The 23,657-nt window shown below is 47.8% G+C and overlaps 1 protein-coding gene across 3 annotated transcripts in view; it reads right to left on the bottom strand.

Annotated features, from left to right (window-relative positions):
* LOC128697300 (structural maintenance of chromosomes protein 1A) overlaps positions 1–23,657 on the bottom strand; it is an 81,799-nt gene that overhangs the window by 3,464 nt on the left and 54,678 nt on the right. For 2 of the 3 annotated variants that reach the window (XR_011394567.1, XR_011394566.1), the window contains exon 14: positions 21,900–22,025. Coding sequence is in view for 1 of the 3 variants with exons in the window: in XM_070104153.1 (XP_069960254.1) it covers positions 11,303–11,398; positions 18,030–18,207; positions 18,783–18,961; positions 21,831–22,025 (648 nt within the window). In the remaining 2 variants the exon portion in view is untranslated. Of the gene's footprint in view, positions 1–11,302; positions 11,399–18,029; positions 18,208–18,782; positions 18,962–21,830; positions 22,026–23,657 lie in introns of those variants that run through there. The other variant, XM_070104153.1, reaches the window with a different exon arrangement.

Raw genomic sequence — 23,657 nt, forward strand, 5'->3', positions numbered from 1 at the left:
ATGACTTACTCTCACAAGACCCTTCCTTCTTTGAGGACAGTATTAAAACATATAACTTAAGGTAATTAAATACTGAAGACTGCATTATACATCTGATGACTTACTCTCACAAGACCCTTCCTTCTTTGAGGACAGTATTAAAACATATAACTTAAGGTAATTAAATACTGAAGACTGCATTATACATCTGATGACTTACTCTCACAAGACCCTTCCTTCTTTGAGGACAGTATTAAAACATATAACTTAAGTTAATTAAATACTGAAGACTGCATTATACATCTGATGACTTACTCTCACAAGACCCTTCCTTCTTTGAGGACAGTATTAAAACATATAACTTAAGGTAATTAAATACTGAAGACTGCATTATACATATAATGACTTAATCTCTTGCCACATAAAAATTGTAACACAGAATTTTATAAAACAATAAAAAAAATTGTAAATATGCAAATTCACACATAGTCCCAGTCAAATATTATTTCCCAATAAAACAACTATCATCCATATTTACTCACACGCCTAACTCTTCCCTCTACAAAATATGCTTAACCTTAATGCCAAATACAGTGGACCCCCGGTTAACGAACTTTTTTCATTCCAATAGTATGTTCAGGTGCCAGTACTGACCGAATTTTTTCCCATAAGGAATATTGTGAAGTAGATTAGTCCATTTCAGACCCCCAAACATACACGTACAAACGCACTTACATAAATACACTTACATAATTGGTCGCATTTGGAGGTGATCGTTAAGCGGGGGTCCACTGTATAACCCCCATGATCATTTTTTTTAACACACTGGCCATCTCCCACCAAGGCAGTGTGTCCCAAAAAAGAAGCACTTTCACCATCATTACTGTCTTGCCAGAGGCACATACATACTCCAGTTCATATGCCGCTACAAACTACAAATATCCTCATCCCTCCTTCAGAGTGCAGGCATCCCCGGGTGTAGCACTGCCCCCATAATGATGATAATTATCCTAGACATTTCAAATATCCAAGTATTGATAACCTGACTCATGAAATCGTAATGACACGATAGAAAACAAACCATACCCCGGCCGGGATTGAACCCGCGGTCACAGAGTCTCAAAACTCCAGACCGTCGCGTTAGCCACTAGACCAGCTGGTCTAGTGGCTAACACGACAGTCTGGAGTTTTGAGACTCTCTGACCGTGGGTTCAATCCCGGCCGGGGTATGGATTGAAAACCTATGACGGAACATACACATCAGGGCTGATCAAATTTTCATGAATTATGATAAGAATCACACAATTTTCAGATAACTGAGGACCAATAAATAACTTTTTCTTATAGCCTTAGGCCTACATTCACATGACTACTGGCAAGTCAGAGTTGATTCCTGGAGGTGGGAAGTACAGTGCCTGCACTCTGAAGGAGGGGTGGAGGTGGGACGTACAGTGCCTGCACTCTGAAGGAGAGGTGGAGGTGGGAAGTACAGTGCCTGCACTCTGAAGGAGAGGTGGAGGTGGGAAGTACAGTGCCTGAACTCTGAAGGAGAGGTGGAGGTGGGAAGTACAGTGCCTGCACTCTGAAGGAGAGGTGGAGGTGGGAAGTACAGTGCCTGAACTCTGAAGGAGAGGTGGAGGTGGGAAGTACAGTGCCTGCACTCTGAAGGAGGGGTGGAGGTGGGAAGTACAGTGCCTGCACTCTGAAGGAGGGGTGGAGGTGGGAAGTACAGTGCCTGCACTCTGAAGGAGGGGTGGAGGTGGTAAGTACTGTGCCTGCACTCTGAAGGAGAGGTGGAGGTGGGAAGTACAGTGCCTGCACTCTGAAGGAGGGGTGGAGGTGGGAAGTACAGTGCCTGCACTCTGAAGGAGGGGTGGAGGTGGGAAGTACAGTGCCTGCACTCTGAAGGAGAGGTGGAGGTGGGAAGTACAGTGCCTGCACTCTGAAGGAGAGGTGGAGGTGGAAAGTACAGTGCCTGCACTCTGAAGGAGAGGTGGAGGTGGGAAGTACAGTGCCTGCACTCTGAAGGAGAGGTGGGGGTGGGAAGTACAGTGCCTGCACTCTGAAGGAGAGGTGGAGGTGGGAAGTACAGTGCCTGCACTCTGAAGGAGGGGTGGAGGTGGGAAGTACAGTGCCTGCACTCTGAAAAAGGGGTGGAGGTGGGAAGTACAGTGCCTGCACTCTGAAGGAGGGGTGGAGGTGGGAAGTACAGTGCCTGCACTATGAAGGAGGGGTGGAGGTGGGAAGTACAGTGCCTGCACTCTGAAGGAGAGGTGGAGGTGGGAAGTACAGTGCCTGCACTCTGAAGGAGGGGTGGAGGTGGGAAGTACAGTGCCTGCACTCTGAAGGAGAGGTGGAGGTGGGAAGTACAGTGCCTGCACTCTGAAGGAGAGGTGGAGGTGGGAAGTACAGTGCCTGCACTCTGAAGGAGAGGTGGAGGTGGGAAGTACAGTGCCTGCACTCTGAAGGAGAGGTGGAGGTGGGAAGTACAGTGCCTGCACTCTGAAGGAGAGGTGGAGGTGGGAAGTACAGTGCCTGCACTCTGAGGGAGGGGTGGAGGTGGGAAGTACAGTGCCTGCACTCTGAAGGAGGGGTGGAGGTGGGAAGTACAGTGCCTGCACTCTGAAGGAGAGGTGGAGGTGGGAAGTACAGTGCCTTCACTCTGAAGGAGGGGTGGAGGTGGGAAGTACAGTGCCTGCACTCTGAAGAAGGGGTGGAGGTGAGAAGTACAGTGCCTGCACTCTGAAGGAGGGGTGGAGGTGGGAAGTACAGTGCCTGCACTCTGAAGGAGAGGTGGAGGTGGGAAGTACAGTGCCTGCACTCTGAAGGAGGGGTGGAGGTGGGAAGTACAGTGCCTGCACTCTGAAGGAGGGGTGGTGGTGGGAAGTACAGTGCCTGCACTCTGAAGGAGAGGTGGAGGTGGGAAGTACAGTGCCTGCACTCTGAAGGAGAGGTGGAGGTGGGAAGTACAGTGCCTGCACTCTGAAGGAGAGGTGGAGGTGGGAAGTACAGTGCCTGCACTCTGAAGGAGGGGTGGAGGTGGGAAGTACAGTGCCTGCACTCTGAAGGAGGGGTGGTGGTGGGAAGTACAGTGCCTGCACTCTGAAGGAGAGGTGGAGGTGGGAAGTACAGTGCCTGCACTCTGAGGAGGGGTGGAGGTGGGGAGTACAGTGCCTGCACTCTGAAGGAGGGGTGGAGGTGGGAAGTACTGTGCCTGCACTCTGAAGGAGGGGTGGAAGTGGTAAGTACTGTGCCTGCACTCTGAAGGAGGGGTGGAGGTGGGAAGTACTGTGCCTACACTCTGAAGGAGGGGTCGAGGTGGGAAGTACAGTGCCTGCACTCTGAAAGAGGGGTGGAGGTGGGTAGTACAGTGCCTGCACTCTGAAGGAGGGGTGGAGGTGGGAAGTACAGTGCCTGCACTCTGAAGGAGGGGTGGATGTGGGAAGTACAGTGCCTGCACTCTGAAGGAGGGGTGGAGGTGGGAAGTACAGTGCCTGCACTCTGAAGGAGGGGTGGTGGTGGGAAGTACAGTGCCTGCACTCTGAAGGAGAGGTGGAGGTGGGAATTACAGTGCCTGCACTCTGAAGGAGGGGTCGAGGTGGGAAGTACAGTGCCTGCACTCTGAAAGAGGGGTGGAGGTGGGTAGTACAGTGCCTGCACTCTGAAGGAGGGGTGGAGGTGGGAAGTACAGTGCCTGCACTCTGAAGGAGGGGTGGATGTGGGAAGTACAGTGCCTGCACTCTGAAGGAGGGGTGGAGGTGGGACGTACAGTGCCTGCACTCTGAAGGAGAGGTGGAGGTGGGAAGTACAGTGCCTGCACTCTGAAGGAGAGGTGGAGGTGGGAAGTACAGTGCCTGAACTCTGAAGGAGAGGTGGAGGTGGGAAGTACAGTGCCTGCACTCTGAAGGAGAGGTGGAGGTGGGAAGTACAGTGCCTGAACTCTGAAGGAGAGGTGGAGGTGGGAAGTACAGTGCCTGCACTCTGAAGGAGGGGTGGAGGTGGGAAGTACAGTGCCTGCACTCTGAAGGAGGGGTGGAGGTGGGAAGTACAGTGCCTGCACTCTGAAGGAGGGGTGGAGGTGGTAAGTACTGTGCCTGCACTCTGAAGGAGAGGTGGAGGTGGGAAGTACAGTGCCTGCACTCTGAAGGAGGGGTGGAGGTGGGAAGTACAGTGCCTGCACTCTGAAGGAGGGGTGGAGGTGGGAAGTACAGTGCCTGCACTCTGAAGGAGAGGTGGAGGTGGGAAGTACAGTGCCTGCACTCTGAAGGAGAGGTGGAGGTGGAAAGTACAGTGCCTGCACTCTGAAGGAGAGGTGGAGGTGGGAAGTACAGTGCCTGCACTCTGAAGGAGAGGTGGGGGTGGGAAGTACAGTGCCTGCACTCTGAAGGAGAGGTGGAGGTGGGAAGTACAGTGCCTGCACTCTGAAGGAGGGGTGGAGGTGGGAAGTACAGTGCCTGCACTCTGAAAAAGGGGTGGAGGTGGGAAGTACAGTGCCTGCACTCTGAAGGAGGGGTGGAGGTGGGAAGTACAGTGCCTGCACTATGAAGGAGGGGTGGAGGTGGGAAGTACAGTGCCTGCACTCTGAAGGAGAGGTGGAGGTGGGAAGTACAGTGCCTGCACTCTGAAGGAGGGGTGGAGGTGGGAAGTACAGTGCCTGCACTCTGAAGGAGAGGTGGAGGTGGGAAGTACAGTGCCTGCACTCTGAAGGAGAGGTGGAGGTGGGAAGTACAGTGCCTGCACTCTGAAGGAGAGGTGGAGGTGGGAAGTACAGTGCCTGCACTCTGAAGAAGAGGTGGAGGTGGGAAGTACAGTGCCTGCACTCTGAAGGAGAGGTGGAGGTGGGAAGTACAGTGCCTGCACTCTGAGGGAGGGGTGGAGGTGGGAAGTACAGTGCCTGCACTCTGAAGGAGGGGTGGAGGTGGGAAGTACAGTGCCTGCACTCTGAAGGAGAGGTGGAGGTGGGAAGTACAGTGCCTTCACTCTGAAGGAGGGGTGGAGGTGGGAAGTACAGTGCCTGCACTCTGAAGGAGGGGTGGAGGTGGGAAGTACAGTGCCTGCACTCTGAAGGAGGGGTGGTGGTGGGAAGTACATTGCCTGCACTCTGAAGGAGAGGTGGAGGTGGGAAGTACAGTGCCTGCACTCTGAAGGAGGGGTGGAGGTGGGAAGTACAGTGCCTGCACTCTGAAGGAGGGGTGGTGGTGGGAAGTACAGTGCCTGCACTCTGAAGGAGAGGTGGAGGTGGGAAGTACAGTGCCTGCACTCTGAAGGAGAGGTGGAGGTGGGAAGTACAGTGCCTGCACTCTGAAGGAGAGGTGGAGGTGGGAAGTACAGTGCCTGCACTCTGAAGGAGGGGTGGAGGTGGGAAGTACAGTGCCTGCACTCTGAAGGAGGGGTGGTGGTGGGAAGTACAGTGCCTGCACTCTGAAGGAGAGGTGGAGGTGGGAAGTACAGTGCTTGCACTCTGAGGAGGGGTGGAGGTGGGGAGTACAGTGCCTGCACTCTGAAGGAGGGGTGGAGGTGGGAAGTACTGTGCCTGCACTCTGAAGGAGGGGTGGAAGTGGTAAGTACTGTGCCTGCACTCTGAAGGAGGGGTGGAGGTGGGAAGTACTGTGCCTACACTCTGAAGGAGGGGTCGAGGTGGGAAGTACAGTGCCTGCACTCTGAAAGAGGGGTGGAGGTGGGTAGTACAGTGCCTGCACTCTGAAGGAGGGGTGGAGGTGGGAAGTACAGTGCCTGCACTCTGAAGGAGGGGTGGATGTGGGAAGTACAGTGCCTGCACTCTGAAGGAGGGGTGGAGGTGGGAAGTACAGTGCCTGCACTCTGAAGGAGGGGTGGTGGTGGGAAGTACAGTGCCTGCACTCTGAAGGAGAGGTGGAGGTGGGAATTACAGTGCCTGCACTCTGAAGGAGGGGTCGAGGTGGGAAGTACAGTGCCTGCACTCTGAAAGAGGGGTGGAGGTGGGTAGTACAGTGCCTGCACTCTGAAGGAGGGGTGGAGGTGGGAAGTACAGTGCCTGCACTCTGAAGGAGGGGTGGATGTGGGAAGTACAGTGCCTGCACTCTGAAGGAGGGGTGGAGGTGGGAAGTACAGTGCCTGCACTCTGAAAGAGGGGTGGAGGTGGGAAGTACAGTGCCTGCACTCTGAAGGAGGGGTGGAGGTGGGAAGTACAGTGCCTGCACTCTGAAGGAGGGGTGGTGGTGGGAAGTACAGTGCCTGCACTCTGAAGGAGAGGTGGAGGTGGGAAGTAGTGCCTGCACTCTGAAGGAGAGGTGGAGGTGGGAAGTACAGTGCCTGCACTCTGAAGGAGAGGTGGAGGTGGGAAGTACAGTGCCTGCACTCTGAAGGAGGGATGGAGGTGGGAAGTACAGTGCCTGCACTCTGAAGGAGGGGTGGTGGTGTGAAGTACAGTGCCTGCACTCTGAAGGAGGGGTGGAGGTGGGAAGTACAGTGCCTGCACTCTGAAGGAGGGGTGGAGGTGGGAAGTACAGTGCCTGCACTCTGAAGGAGAGGTGGAGGTGGGAAGTACAGTGCCTGCACTCTGAAGGAGGGGTGGAGGTGGGAAGTACAGTGCCTGCACTCTGAAGGAGGGGTGGAGGTGGGAAGTACAGTGCCTGCACTCTGAAGGAGGGGTGGAGGTGGGAAGTACTGTGCCTGCACTCTGAAGGAGGGGTGGAGGTGGGAAGTACTGTGCCTGCACTCTGAAGGAGGGGTGGAGGTGGGAAGTACAGTGCCTGCACTCTGAAGGAGGGGTGGAGGTGGGAAGTACAGTGCCTGCACTCTGAAGGGGGGTGGAGCTGGTAAGTACTGTGCCTGCACTCTGAAGGAGGGGTGGAGGTAGAAAGTAGTGCCTGCACTCTGAAGGAGGGGTGGAGGTGGGAAGTACAGTGCCTGCACTCTGAAGGAGAGGTGGAGGTGGGAAGTACAGTGCCTGCACTCTGAAGGAGAGGTGGAGGTGGGAAGTACAGTGCCTGCACTCTGAAGGAGAGGTGGAGGTGGGAAGTACAGTGCCTGCACTCTGAAGGAGGGGTGGAGGTGGGAAGTACAGTGCCTGCACTCTGAAGGAGGGGTGGAGGTGGGAAGTACAGTGCCTGCACTCTGAAGGAGAGGTGGAGGTGGAAAGTAAAGTGCCTGCACTCTGAAGGAGAGCTGGAGGTGGGAAGTACAGTGCCTGCACTCTGAAGGAGGGGTGGAGGTGGGAAGTACAGTGCCTGCACTCTAAAGGAGGGGTGGAGGTGGGAAGTACAGTGCCTGCACTCTGAAGGGGGGGTGGAGGTGGGAAGAACAGTGCCTGCACTCTGAAGGAGGGGTGGAGGTGGGTAGTACAGTGCCTGCACTCTGAAGGAGGGGTGGAGGTGGGTAGTACAGTGCCTGCACTCTGAAGGAGGGGTGGAGGTGGAAAGTACAGTGCCTGCATTCTGAAGGAGGGGTGGAGGTGGAAAGTACAGTGCCTACACTCTGAAGGAGGGGTGGAGGTGGGAAGTACAGTGCCTGCACTCTGAAGGGGGGGTGGAGGTGGGAAGTACAGTGCCTGCACTCTGAAGGAGAGGTGGAGGTGGGAAGTACAGTGCCTGCACTCTGAAGGAGAGGTGGAGGTGGGAAGTACAGTGCCTGCACTCTGAGGGAGGGGTGGACGTGGGAAGTACAGTGCCTGCACTCTGAAGGAGGGGTGGAGGTGGGAAGTACAGTGCCTGCACTCTGAAGGAGAGGTGGAGGTGGGAAGTACAGTGCCTTCACTCTGAAGGAGGGGTGGAGGTGGGAAGTACAGTGCCTGCACTCTGAAGGAGGGGTGGAGGTGGGAAGTACAGTGCCTGCACTCTGAAGGAGGGGTGGTGGTGGGAAGTACAGTGCCTGCACTCTGAAGGAGAGGTGGAGGTGGGAAGTACAGTGCCTGCACTCTGAAGGAGGGGTGGAGGTGGGAAGTACAGTGCCTGCATTCTGAAGGAGGGGTGGTGGTGGGAAGTACAGTGCCTGCACTCTGAAGGAGAGGTGGAAAGTACAGTGCCTGCACTCTGAGGAGGGGTGGAGGTGGGGAGTACAGTGCCTGCACTCTGAGGAGGGGTGGAGGTGGGGAGTACAGTGCCTGCACTCTGAAGGAGGGGTGGAGGTGGGAAGTACTGTGCCTGCACTCTGAAGGAGGGGTGGAGGTGGTAAGTACTGTGCCTGCACTCTGAAGGAGGGGTGGAGGTGGGAAGTACTGTGCCTACACTCTGAAGGAGGGGTCGAGGTGGGAAGTACAGTGCCTGCACTCTGAAAGAGGGTTGGAGGTGGGAATTACAGTGCCTGCACTCTGAAGGAGGGGTCGAGGTGGGAAGTACAGTGCCTGCACTCTGAAAGAGGGGTGGAGGTGGGTAGTACAGTGCCTGCACTCTGAAGGAGGGGTGGAGGTGGGAAGTACAGTGCCTGCACTCTGAAGGAGGGGTGGATGTGGGAAGTACAGTGCCTGCACTCTGAAGGAGGGGTGGAGGTGGGAAGTACAGTGCCTGCACTCTGAAAGAGGGGTGGAGGTGGGAAGTACAGTGCCTGCACTCTGAAGGAGGGGTGGAGGTGGGAAGTACAGTGCCTGCACTCTGAAGGAGGGGTGGAGGTGGGAAGTACAGTGCCTGCACTCTGAAGGAGAGGTGGAGGTGGGAAGTACAGTGCCTGCACTCTGAAGGAGAGGTGGAGGTGGGAAGTACAGTGCCTGCACTCTGAAGGAGAGGTGGAGGTGGGAAGTACAGTGCCTGCACTCTGAAGGAGAGGTGGAGGTGGGAAGTACAGTGCCTGCACTCTGAAGGAGGGATGGAGGTGGAAAGTACAGTGCCTGCACTCTGAAGGAGGGGTGGTGGTGTGAAGTACAGTGCCTGCACTCTGAAGGAGGGGTGGAGGTGGGAAGTACAGTGCCTGCACTCTGAAGGAGGGGTGGAGGTGGGAAGTACAGTGCCTGCACTCTGAAGGAGAGGTGGAGGTGGGAAGCACAGTGCCTGCACTCTGAAGGAGGGGTGGAGGTGGGAAGTACAGTGCCTGCACTCTGAAGGAGGGGTGGAGGTGGGAAGTACAGTGCCTGCACTCTGAAGGAGGGGTGGAGGTGGGAAGTACTGTGCCTGCACTCTGAAGGAGGGGTGGAGGTGGGAAGTACAGTGCCTGCACTCTGAAGGAGGGGTGGAGGTGGGAAGTACAGTGCCTGCACTCTGAAGGGGGGTGGAGCTGGTAAGTACTGTGCCTGCACTCTGAAGGAGGGGTGGAGGTAGAAAGTAGTGCCTTCACTCTGAAGGAGGGGTGGAGGTGGGAAGTACAGTGCCTGCACTCTGAAGGAGAGGTGGAGGTGGGAAGTACAGTGCCTGCACTCTGAAGGAGGGGTGGAGGTGGGAAGTACAGTGCCTGCACTCTGAAGGAGGGGTGGAGGTGGAAAGTAAAGTGCCTGCACTCTGAAGGAGAGCTGGAGGTGGGAAGTACAGTGCCTGCACTCTGAAGGAGGGGTGGAGGTGGGAAGTACAGTGCCTGCACTCTAAAGGAGGGGTGGAGGTGGGAAGTACAGTGCCTGCACTCTGAAGGGGGGTGGAGGTGGGAAGTACAGTGCCTGCACTCTGAAGGAGGGGTGGAGGTGGGTAGTACAGTGCCTGCACTCTGAAGGAGGGGTGGAGGTGGGTAGTACAGTGCCTGCACTCTGAAGGAGGGGTGGAGGTGGGAAGTACAGTGCCTGCATTCTGAAGGAGGGGTGGAGGTGGAAAGTACAGTGCCTACACTCTGAAGGAGGGGTGGAGGTGGGAAGTACAGTGCCTGCACTCTGAAGGGGGGGTGGAGGTGGGAAGTACAGTGCCTGCATTCTGAAGGGGGGGTGGAGGTGGGAAGTGCAGTGCCTCCACTCTGAAGGGGGTGGAGGTGGTAAATACTGTGCCTGCACTCTGAAGGAGGGGTGGAGGTGGGAAGTACAGTGCCTGCACTCTGAAGGAGAGGTGGAGGTGGGAAGTACAGTGCCTGCACTCTGAAGGAGGGGTGGAGGTGGGAAGTACAGTGCCTGCACTCTGAAAGAGGGGTGGAGGTGGGAAGTACAGTGCCTGCACTCTGAAGGAGGGATGGAGGTAGAAAGTACAGTGCCTGCACTCTGAAGGAGGGGTGGAGGTGGGAAGTACAGTGCCTGCACTCTGAAGGAGGGGTGGAGGTGGGAAGTACAGTGCCTGCACTCTGAAGGAGGGGTGGAGGTGGGAAGTACAGTGCCTGCACTCTGAAAGAGGGGTGGAGGTGGGAAGTACAGTGCCTGCACTCTGAAGGAGGGGTGGAGGTAGAAAGTATAGTGCCTGCACTCTGAAGGAGGGGTGGAGGTGGGAAGTACAGTGCCTGCACTCTGAAGGAGGGATGGAGGTAGAAAGTACAGTGCCTGCACTCTGAAGGAGGGGTGGAGGTGGAAAGTACAGTGCCTGCACTCTGAAGGAGGGGTGGAGGTGGGAAGTACAGTGCCTGCACTCTGAAAGAGGGGTGGAGGTGGGAAGTACAGTGCCTGCACTCTGAAGGAGGGGTGGAGGTAGAAAGTATAGTGCCTGCACTCTGAAGGAGGGGTGGAGGTGAGAAGTACAGTGCCTGCACTCTGAAGGAGGGGTGGATGTGGGAAGTACAGTGCCTGCACTCTGAAGGAGGGGTGGAGGTGAGAAGTACAGTGCCTGCACTCTGAAGGAGGGGTGGAGGTGAGAAGTACAGTGCCTGCACTCTGAAGGAGGGGTGGAGGTGGGAAGTACAGTGCCTGCACTCTGAAGGAGGGGTGGAGGTAGAAAGTACAGTGCCTGCACTCTGAAGGAGGGGTGGATGTGGGAAGTACAGTGCCTGCACTCTGATAGTTGGGTGGAGATATGCCGCAGTTTTTTAACTGTAGTGTCAGCGCATCTCTGGCAAGAGAGTAATGGAGTGAATAATGATGAAAGCGTTTCTTCTTTTTCGGGTCATCCTGCCTTGGTAGGAAAACAGCTGATTTGCTCATAACAATATATGTAAAATTACATTTTTTTACACTTTACCCTGGATGGGGTCCACCTCTGGTGTAAATTGTGGGACCCATAGCATCGGAGAAGTGGATAAAAAGGCTTCAAGGAAGAATATTTGGATTTTTTCCTGAAGCCATTTGAATATTCCACTGATATATCTCTGATAAGTTTCAAGAGTCTTTCCACTCTCTGAGCCCAGCCATGGTCCAGGCTCATCTGGTACTAGCCTCATCAACCAGGTTGTTGCTGCTGGAGGCCCACTATCCCACCTATCCACCACAGCCCAATTGATCTGCCACCCAGTGAAGATACTTGCCCAGTTTTTCCTCTGGAAATGAAGTTTGCTTTTGTTTTATTCTTAAGGTGCTTACCTGGGAAGCCTGAGGCTCACCTTCACCTTCTGGTTTCTTGCTCACGTATTTCTTCAAGTCCACAGATATCATCTGGCTCATCACACAGTCACCAAGCTACGGAACAGTTTTCTTTTTAGTTTACAATGCTCCATAAATGAGACAAGTACATAAACTTCCTCTCATAAAAAAACTGACATTTGCTAAAATTGCGAGTAAAATTATATTTCTACGTAAAATGAAGGAGGGGTGTTAATGTTGCAGTTTTATAACTGTAGTGCAAGTGCACCTTGGGCAAGGCAGTGATGGAGTGAGTGATGGTGAAAGTTTTTTTTTCTTTTTCGGGTCACCCTGCCTTGGTGGGAAATGGCCAATATGTTAATAAAATAAATAATAATGCAAAATGATGCACATGAACTTCAAAAATGACCAAAGGCCAAACAAATGCTAAGAATTATAGCATTTATTCCCTTATTTTGTGCAATTTGGGAATAAGTGATGAATCAACAAGGAAATTTACCATTATAGTAAAAATTAATGCTTGTCTGTGTTCATAAGTGAACCTTGTAGAAGCTTTGAACAAACCCAACCAATGTAGCAATGGTAAGGTTACTAAATGATGGGGAGTTTTTTTTATACAACGAACCGCAGGGTGATCTAAAATGAACCGCAGGGTGATCTAAAATGAACCACAGGGTGATCTAAAATGAACCACAGGGTGACCTAAAATGAACCGCAGGGTGATCTAAAATGAACCACAGGGTGATTTAAAATGAACCGCAGGGTGATCTAAAATGAACCGCAGGGTGATTTAAAATGAACCACAGGGTAATCTAAAATGAACAGCAGGGTGACCTAAAATGAACCGCAGGGTGATCTAAAATGAACCGCAGGGTGATCTAAAATGAACCGCAGGGTGATCTAAAATGAACCGCAGGGTGATCTAAAATGAACCGCAGGGTGACCTAAAATGAACCGCAGGGTGATCTAAAATGAACCGCAAGGTGATCTAAAATGAATGGCAGGGTGATCTAAAATGAACCACAGAGTGATCTAAAATGAACCGCAGAGTGATCTAAAATGAACCGCAGGGTGATCTAAAATGAACAGCAGGGTGATCTAAAATGAACCGCAGGGTGATCTAAAATGAACCGCAGGGTGATCTAAAATGAACCTCAGGGTGATCTAAAATGAACCGCAGGGTGATCTAAAATGAACCACAGGGTGATCTAAAATGAACCGCAGGGTGATCTAAAATGAACCGCAGGGTGATCTAAAATGAACCACAGGGTGACCTAAAATGAACCACAGGGTGACCTAAAATGAACCACAGGGTGATCCGCAGAGTGATAAAAATGAACCACTAAAATGAACCGCAGGGTGATCTAAAATGAACCGCAGAGTGATCTAAAATGAACCGCAGGGTGATCTAAAATGAACCACAGGGTGATCTAAAATGAACCGCAGGGTGATCTAAAATGAACCACAGGGTGACCTAAAATGAATCGCAGGGCGATCTAAAATGAACCGCAGGGCGATCTAAAATGAACCGCAGGGTGATCTAAAATGAACCGCAAGGTGATCTAAAATGAATCACAGGGTGAACCGCAGAACCGCAGGGTGATCTAAAATGGAACCGCAGGGTGATGATCTGAAAATGAACCACAGGGTGATCCTAAAATGAACCGCAGAACTGCAGGGTGATCTAAAATGGGGTGATCTGAAAAAATGAACAGCAGGGTGATCTAAAATGAACGGCAGGGTGACCTAAAATGAACTGCAGGGTGATCTAAAATGAACCACAGGGTGACCTAAAATGAACGGCAGGGTGATCTAAAATGAACCGCAGGGTGATCTAAAATGAACCGCAGGGTGATCTAAAATGAACGGCAGGGTGATCTAAAATGAACTGCAGGGTGATCTAAAATGAACCGCAGGGTGATCTAAAATGAACCGCAGGGTGATCTAAAATGAACCACAGGGTGACCTAAAATGAACCGCAGGGTGACCTAAAATGAACCGCAGGGTGATCTAAAATGAATCGCAGGGTGATCTAAAATGAACCGCAGGGTGATCTAAAATGAACCGCAGGGTGATCTAAAATGAACCGCAGGGTGATCTAAAATGAACCACAGGGTGACCTAAAATGAATCACAGGGTGATCTAAAATGAACCGCAGGGTGATCTAAAATGAACCGCAGGGTGATCTAAAATGAACCGCAGGGTGATCTAAAATGAACCACAGGGTGACCTAAAATGAACCGCAGGGTGATCTAAAATGAACCACAGGGTGACCTAAAATGAACCGCAGGGTGACCTAAAACAAAACATGAAAGTTTTTCTTTTTAAATTTAGCAATTTATACAGGAGAAGGTGTTAATGGCACCTTGCTCCCGGCATTTTAGTCGCCTCTTACAACACACATGGCTTACGGAGGAAGAATTCTGTTCCACTTCCCCATGGAGGTAAGAGGAAATAAACAAGAATAAGAACTAGAAAGAATATAGAAGAATACTCAGAGGGGTGTGTATATATATGCTTGCACATGTATGTTAAGTGTGACCTAAGTGTAAGTAGAAGTAGCAAGACGTACCTGAAATCTTGCATGTTCATGAGACAGAAAAAAAGACACCAGCAATCCTACCATCATGTAAAACAATTACAGGCTTTCATTTTACACTCACTTGGCAGGATGGTAGTACCTCACTGGGTGGTTGCTGTCTACCAACCTACTACCTAGAAGGTAAAAGGATAACTGTACAGTGGACCCCCGCATAACGATTACCTCCGAGTGCGACCAATTATGTAAGTGTATTTATGTAAGTTCGTTTGTATGTGTATGTTTGGGGTCTGAAATGGACTAATCTACTTCACAATATTTCTTATGGGAACCTGAACATACTTCTGGAGTGAAAAAATATCGTTAACCGGGGGTCCACTGTACTAATGTGACATTTTATTGTGTCATCATTTCGCTCTCCAGGAGCTTTGTCACGCTGGCTTAACAAAGCTCCTGGAGAGCAAAACCTTGCCATAATAAAATGTCACATTAGTTACATGTGTGTCCACAATGCAACCTACTATTAATCATTTTTAAACTTGAAAAAATAACAAATACCCACCAAAATGAATAAAATATATTTTACACAACATTGCATTTACTTAGGATTTTGACAATGCAGGAGGTTCACTACCTATAAACAAACTGTATTCCTGTTATAAATTACAAGCAAATTGTTTATATACAAAGCAACAGTACAGAGGATGCCTGTTTTATACATGCTTATCATGACTCTCACAATCGTAATAACACAATTGTGAAAAAACCACAGTATAAGTGGGGTTTGAATTCATAGTAAGCGAGTGGTAAAACTCAAGGCCAGTGTGTAAGCCACTGGGCCAGCTGGTTACAATAAGTTCATCCAACTAGGTATATTTATACACCACAGGGAGGTTAGCATGGGCCACCACTGTGACCACAAATGCAAGTTTTTACAGATGAATTTCCAGCCAGCGGGCAGTGGCAAACTGTTGCTCAAGTCCCCTCAAAGCCATTATCATGACTCATGTACCGTGGTTTTTTACACATGCTTATGTTGAAGCAAAGGCTGTAAAGCTTCTTATTTCATTCTAAAGTGAGACTCTCTGACTGCGGGTTCTATCCCCGCCCGTAGTATGGTTTGTTTGCAATCGTGTCATTACGATTTTGTGAGTCGTGGTGACAAGATTGTAAGTGTAGATATGTTACTTAACCCTTTCAGGGTCCGTCCCGTAGATCTACGGCTTCACATTGAGTGTCCAAACCGCAGAAGCGCTCATAGGCCTACATGTGAGAGAACGGGTCTGCGTGGTGGGTGTGCGCCATAAACAAAAAATCTAGGCGCCCGCATAGCATTATGGGAACACCGGCTCAGTTACCCTTGTTCACCATGCCTCGTCGCAAGTCAGCTCTCACTCCACGGAAAATTGGGACTCTCCTCTTCCTATCTGATAGTTCTGACACTGATGGAAGTGGAAATGAAGATGAATTCTATGGCTCTGATCAGTTAGCAACCGAAAGGAATAACCAGGATATCGATAATAGTGCAAAAAACCCTGACGATCCTCAACCTTCTACCTCTGGTGTGGGCACTCGTCAGCCATGGTCAGTTGTACCTCATCGCAAGAGAAAACTAATATTTTCGCGTGGCCAGGCCTCTGACTTCAGTAATGATGATGATAGTGATGTGGATTGTGATTTTATTGCACTTGACGATCATTCGAGTAGTGATAGTGAGGAATCATATTCACCAGTGAAGCGTCGGTATGTACGCCGCCGCATGCGCTCGGGTAGTGTACCCTATGCTGTGCCCATGGGACGGAGTACATCCCGGAGTACATCCCGTGGCCCTACACCAGGTTAAGATAGTGATAGTGAGGATGATGTGGCTACACTTGGCATGGATAGACCACAGGCATCAGTAGATGGTGGTAGTGGTGATGGTAGTGGCACCGCCATGCGTGACTCACCAGCCCAGGCTGGGACCCACGCTGCTGACTCCTCAGTTCAAGGACAAAGCGGAGCATCAGCCACCAGCCCACCACAACCACAACCACCCGCACAACCAGCCTATGATGTCCAGTATCCACCAGCAAACCGTATCTGGGATTGGCAGTAAAATCCCAATTTTGTTCCTAAGCCCCACCACTTTGATGACTCTCAAAGTGGAATTCTACCTACTTGTCCCCTTTGAACCACGGCCAATGAACTGGAATTATTTGAATTATTCTTTGACCAGCCATTGATGGAAACTATTGTCAGGGAAAGTAATAAGTATTTTGAGTACACCATGGCAAATACGATCTTATCACCACAGTCAAGACTACACAGGTGGAAAGAGACGACTGTTGCAGAAATGTATTTGCTTTTTGCAACAATAATGCTTATGCCTCATGTCTATAAGCATAATATAAAAGCATACTGGTCCACAGATTGGCTAATTTCTACCCCGGTCTTCAGTGAAATCATCCCAGTGAACAGGTTTATCTTACTGTTATGTATGTTGCACTTCTCTGACAAAACCAGGCCTGACAGAAGTGACAGGTTATACAAGATTAGAAATGTTTTTATGTATCTCAAACAAAAGTTCAGCATATACTTTTATCCATTCAAGAATCTTGTAATTGACGAGTCTTTGATTTTGTTCAAAGGTAGACTGTCATTCAAGCAGTATATACCGAGCAAGAGGAAACGCTTTGGTATAAAACTGTTTGTACTCTGTGACTGTGACAGTGTCCTGTTGTTGGATATTGTTGTATACACGGGAAGTAAAACATTGAAAAATACCAAGATGTTATTGGGTATCTCAGGTGACGTAGTGAGAAACATGATGGCACCTTATCTTGGTAAGGGGCATACATTATATACCAATAACTGGTACACAAGCCCATTACTCAGTGATTTCTTGTGAGTGAACAAGACAGATGTGTGTGGCACAGTGCGTTCTAATCGTAAACATATGCCCAGGCTCAACGCAGGTGCTCGTGGTGATGACGTGCAGGTGTTTACTGCCAATGACATCATGGCATTATGGTGGCATGACAAACGAGATGTCACATTGTTGACAACCATTTACCGTAATGAAATGCAAGACAGTGGCAAAGTTGATCGAGTGACTAATGAACGTATTCGAAAACCAGTGAGTGATTATACACAAAACATGCGCTTGGTTGACAAATGTGACATGCAGATTGGTTTTGTTGATTGTGTTCGTAAGAGTTACAAGTGGTACATGAAACTTTTCTTCCATCTCATGGACATTTCAATGCTCAATGCATATAATATGTACCAAATAAAGACTGGCAACAGACCACCGTATGGTGAATTTTGTTTGTCTGTTGTCAAACAACTCATAATGAAGTACCAGGTAAGAACACCTGCTATACAACAAGGTCCTCGAATTCCTCAGGATATACCCAAGCGTTTGAGGAGGGAAGGTGATCATTTCATAATACAGCTTCCTGCAACTCAGAAGAAATTTGCTCAGAAGAGATGCATCGTCTGTGCACAAACAAAACGACGGCAACAAAGACGCAAAGACACTCGGTTTATGTGTGAGGAATGTAAGGTGCCTCTGTGCATGGTGCCTTGTTTCAAGGAGTTCCACAAGCTCCAGCAGTTCTAAAACCATGTCCAGTGATTGTAAATATGTAAATATATGATAGAACATTAGTATTATACAATATTTGTGCATGTTTATTGTAATAAACAACAGTGGTAAACAATAATATGATAATAACTTTAGTGCAGTTATTGTGTTCAATACAATGAGTTTATATATATACATTATATACAGTATTGGTCTCTCAGGCCCCAAATGTTAGTAGGAATAGAAAAAAATTGGAAAAGAAAAGAAAAAAACTACAAAAACCGCTAAATAAAGTAATGCGCGTATGTGGAATTCGTCGATGTTGCCGCCACCACATCATTTTGGACAAACTACTTGGCACTGTATCTCGGTAAGTACTGATCAGAATTTTTTTTTTATTACCTTCACAAAAATATGCTCTTTAATTCTGTATGAAAAAATAATTTTTTTTTTTTTTCAAAATTTCTTGGACACTGGAGCACCACTTCAGATTTTGGCCTTGGATCCTGAAGGGGTTAAGGTATTCATAAGAAGGTAACCTCCTGTAACTGTGGATTTGAATCCTACAATGCAAAACAAAACACATTAATGTTTCTGTTCAGTCATGAAATGCTACTTACATCAGGGCAAATTCCTATAATGGCATCAGCCTTATTATAAAATTGTTCTTTCAGCGAAATGACAACGATCTGTAGCTGCGTCTTCATCTTTGTGATATAAGATGCTACCTTGCTGATGTTGGTTTTGTCCAAGGATGCATCAATTTCATCCAGCACTAAGAATGGAGCAGGATGATAACTGTTGACAAGAAAAAAGAAAACGTTCATTCAGCATAATAGATTATTTTTTTAAGGGGTAACTTGCCAAAAAAAACAGGTATTAATAGATACTAAAGCCTAGGTGCTGTATCTATTTTCTTGTAAAGTGAATAGAGGTGTGTGATTAGCCAGTCAGGATGTAAGTCAAACTACCATTGATCAGGGCCTCTAAAGATTGAAAAAATGTCTAAATGCATCCCGCTAGCTTCTAACATCTGTGCCCACACATAAAATGAATTGTACGGCATATAAGATACTGCAAAAGACATCAATACATTTTGATGTTTCATCATTTTCTCTTGCACCAGACACTAGTCTAGGGACAATGTTACTCAAGTTAACTGTAAGCCAATCAGCTCACATGCTGACTTAGGAGGCTGCATTTTCATGTATTCTTCTCTCTCATTTTAGACTTTCCTGGTGGACTGGGTTTATATTTTGGTTACTAGTGATTGTAATGTGCTGTAAGCACAATGACATATTACATACTCAAAATAACGGTGGATAAACAGTATTTCCACAAATTGTTTAGCACCATATAGACCTGCCACTTACCTATGGATAGCAAATAGTAGTGCCAAAGCTGCAATGGTCTTCTCTCCCCCAGATAAGTTAGACATTGGCTGGAATCTTTTGCCAGGTGCAACACAACTGTAGTTGATGCCACCAAGGTAAGGCTCTTCTGGATTTTCTGGCCCCAGATAGGCCTGAGCAGAGGAATTCTTGGTCAGTGCCTGCATGGAAAAAAATGGATAGAGTAAATAAGACAGGAATTATAGAAAATACGGGGAAGGCCAATTTCTACAGCTGTTATGTTCCCAACCCCTGATGATAAGCAAAAATCACCACCGGATATAAAATAGCAATTTTTTCAATAGTGAATGCGTCTAAAATGCCTAATAACGTGTTTACACTATCATATGTTAAGTGCTCAATACAGCTAGGCATAAAAAACAGATACAAAAATAAAACAAATACACAATATATACAATACTCACCTTAAAATATGGTGCTGGTTGCCATTCCCTTATGCAACTATTGTATAAAAATGGTGGAAAAGGCACTGAACATAATGAACAATGGCTCAAATGAAAACCAAAAAGTGGAACACTGAAAACAGTGTTGAATATGCAGGGCCCTCCTGTACACTACAGTATGTGTTATAAGGTATGACAATGTCAATAATTTATGGCTGAAATCAATTAAACTAGATACGTACTACAATACAAATTAATGAATTTCAAAAGTTTCTCTCTATGCCCAGCTAGTTACTGTAATTAGTTTCATAGCTGTATTACCTATAATGCTGGCAGTATGCAAAGGAGAAGAGGCATATAATGAGTCCAGAAACTGAGTCCTACATATTCCCTCCTATACTATACCTAACTATAGTGTTGAGGTCCAGTTAGCCAGTTTTCCCTGAATCCCTTCAACACTGTTACCTTACTCAAACTCCAACAGCACATCAAGTCATAAAAATAACTCGTCTCCAGTCGATCTGATTTCACAAGCACTCACAAGCCTGCTGGATGCTCAAGCTCCAAGTACTCAAACCCCATTTTTTTTTTATCCTTTTCTCCACCATTTCCCAGGATGACTCCTATCCCTACTTCCTTCCACCCTAGATTTATACACCTTGGACATCCTATTCTGCCTCATAATTTCCCCAATGCCCAAACCACCTCAAGAATGCCTTCTCAGCTCTCTTTTACCTCTGGTAACCCCACACAGTTATCTGATTTCTATACTATGAATTTTCTGCATGAAATTCACACATTGCATTGCTCTTAAACCATGAAATATCTATTGCCTCCAGCCTCCTCGTTGCAATGTTTACTCATAACCATATAATAGCGATGGTAACTTAAAGTAAGTACCTGACCAGCTAGGCTGTGGCTCATACATACTTTGGATTGCATACAGCCAGCAGTACAGCCTGGTTAATCAAGCCCTGATCCACTACGAGGCCTGGTCAAGGACCGAACCACGGGGACACTGACCCCTGGAACACCCCCAGGCAGACTCCAGGTAGTCCATTCCCCTTTTGCCTCCAAAAAACTTTTCTCTCCACAAATCTTGAACACACATTTAATCTATGGGTCACGTGAACTTTTACAGACCGATTGTACATTCACTTCTTCCACACCTCCTCCCACTAATTTGATGGCTATATGAAATAAAAAATACAGAAACAGAATTAAAATTAGGAAGGTATTTCTAAAATTGTCATAAACAACCATAAAAACTCAAAGTAAATTCAATAAAATAGCAATGTTACCACATAACCACAATTTTTTTTCAACAAACCAGTCATATCCCACCAAGGCAGGGTGACCTAAAAGGTAAAACGAAAGTTTTCGTTTTTTAAATTTAATCAATTATACGGAAGGGGTTACTAGTCCCTTGCTCCCGGAATTTCAGTAGCCTCTTACAACACGCATGACTTATGGAGGAAGGACTCTCTTCCACTTCCTCATGGAGCCAGAAATTCTTATATTACTTTATTTTCTGCCACACTTAATACACATTGCTCTATTTAGTCTGCCCTCTTCTCCAAGTACCACCTGTAGTGTAGATGCTGGAAATGGCTTGTTATCCATGACTGGTTTGTTCCATTAACTTTAGCTACACTAACATGTGGTACTTTGTTTATCAATATATGAAGAGCCATCACTGTAAATGTTCCTCAGGACTCCTGCACTAGTGCTGGGAAGCGACATGGGTTGAAGAGATAATGAATCTGATGTCAGAAGTGTTACTGTGTACTTGTGTAGTATACTTAGATAATCCCAGCTACTTTATAGATAAGCTCCCTTACTAGCTATGACATCACGAAACCCATCAAATGTGAGCCGTAGGCCACAGCAGAACCCCTCAGTTCCCACTAGGCTAGACGACAGTGACACAATATGGGAGCTGTCACAAATGCTCTTAGCTGAATACAGTACTTTTGAGAAATTCATTATTACAGTATTACTGTATAAGTAATGGTGCAGTGATGCATGAAAACATACAAACATCAATGTAAATAAACCATGGAATGGGTGGGGGACTGAACCCATGACCTGGAGTTTTATGACTCACTCGACATGGGTTCCAACTCTACCTGTTCCATGGTTTGAATTGTGCAGTATTTTTCTTGAAATTACTATACAAATAAAACTTTTTTTTAACGAACTGGCCATCTCCCACTGAGGCAGGGTGACCCAAAAAAGAAGAAACATTTTCACCATCACTCCCTCCATCAATGTCTTGCCAGAGGAGCACCAATACTACAGTTCAAAACTGTAAATGTCTCCACCCCTCCTTCAGAGTGTAGGCACATGCTTACCCTCTCCAGGACTCAAGTCTGGCTACACAAATACAGTGGACCCCCGGCTTACGATATTATTTCATTCCAGAAGTATGTTCAGGTGCCATTACTGAATGAATTTGCTCCCATAAGGAATATTGTGAATTAGATTAGTCCATTTCAGACCCCCAAACATACAAGTGCAAACGCACTTACATAAATACACTTACATAACTGGTCGCATTGGGAGCTGATCGTAAAGCGGGGGTCCACTGTATCTGCATATCAATAAAACAAATCTCATGACTCACCTTATAAATGCCATCAATCTCATTGGAGATGTGCTCAAAGAATGTCATGAAGAGATCATATCGAGCATTTTTGGCTCTCTCGAATGCCTGCTGGGTCTTTTTAACGTGTTTTCGGGCAGTGGCAAGTTCATAGTTTGTCTCCTCGAGTTTCTCTTTCATCTCGCCCAGCTTCTCCTTAGCCTTCATGTTGGGCACCTGGGGTAAGCCCACACACACGTATCAAAACAGTGCATTAATTATGAAACCACAGTACAGGTGGGGGGTCAGACCCTATGGTAAGTGAGTGGCAAAATTCCAGGCCAGTGCATAAGCACTGGGCCAGCTAAGTTTAAAGACTCACTCGCCATGAGCTCAAACCCCACCTGTTCCGTGGTTTGTTTGCAACAGTGTGACAATACAGGAAAGCCTCACATACACAACACCTATTTTTGCTGTTCCACGTTCTCGTTGGCATTCAATTGAGCCATTGTTCCACCCACTGGAGACAATCATCAGTGGGTGGAACAAAATGAACAATGGCTCAATTTGAGGCCAACAAAAATGTGGAACACTGAAAATAGGTGCCACATATGCAGGGCCCTCCTGTATTGATAATTATCATGTTCAACAAAACAAATCATCAATTTCACCAGGAATAGAGAAAAGCAATTTTATATACAACTCTTCATAAAAATGCAGCATTTAATAAGCAATAAATATTAGTTATCAGCTATGCTTTTTATTAATGCCAATATTACCCCTGCACCAGGGGTTTAAATGAATTATATAAGAATTTAAGATACAATAATACAGTGGACCCCGACTTACGATATTAATTCATTCCAGAAGTCTGTTCGGGAGCCGTTACCGAACGAATTTGTTCCCAAAAGGAATGCTGTAAATTAGATTAGTCCGTTTCAGACCCCCAAAAATATACGTACAAAAGCACTTACAAAAATACACTTACAGAAGCACTTACAAAAATACACTTACATAATTGTTGGAGTTGGGAGCTGATCATAAGGCGGGGGTCCACTGTATTTCTTTCAAGGAGGTGCCTTGATGTTGGTGGAGAGCTCAAAGGAGGGAGGAGGGAGGGAGGGAGGGAGGAGGAGGGAAGGGTAGAGGGAAGAGGAGGGAGAAGGTAGGAGGAGGAGGAGGAAGGAGAAGGTAGGAGGAGGAGGAGGAAGGAGAAGGTAGGAGGAGGAGGAGGAAGGAGAAGGGAGGAGTAAGGAGGAGGACGAAGAGGAGGAAGAAGAGGAGGAAGAAGAGGAGGAAGAAGAGGAGGAAGAAGAGGAGGGAGGAGGAGGAGGAAGAGGAGGAGGAGGAAGAGGAGGAAGAGGAAGAGGAGGAGGAGGAGGAGAAAGAGGAGGACTCTTGATTTTTGTGGATGGTTCAAGGAAGAGAGGGTGCCTTGATGCTGGTGGATGGCTCAAGGAGGGGGTGCCTTGATGCTGGTGGAAAGGACTTTATTAAAGGAACTGGGTCTGTTGTTCCCTACATGTACTACACTGTAGTAAGAATGTAGTATGTATTAACCCTTAACCCTTAAACTGTCCAAACGTAGATCTACGCTCACGTGCGTAGTGCTCTGACCTTGATTTTCCCCATTTGAAAGCATGTAAAAAAAAAAAAAAAAAACAGGGCCTGCCGCATGTAAACGTATATCTACGTTTGGACAGTTTAAGGGTTAAACTGTCCAAACGTAGATCTACGTTCATGTGCGTAGCACTCTGAACGTAGATCTACGTTTTATTTTACATGCTTGCAAATGTAAAAAAAAAAAAAAAAAAGAATGTAGATCTATGTTTGGAGCACTACGCAGATCAGCGTTTGGACAGTTTAAGG

The sequence above is a fragment of the Cherax quadricarinatus genome, chromosome 89 (genome assembly GCF_038502225.1).
Source record: "Cherax quadricarinatus isolate ZL_2023a chromosome 89, ASM3850222v1, whole genome shotgun sequence".
Classification (NCBI taxonomy): domain Eukaryota; kingdom Metazoa; phylum Arthropoda; class Malacostraca; order Decapoda; family Parastacidae; genus Cherax; species Cherax quadricarinatus.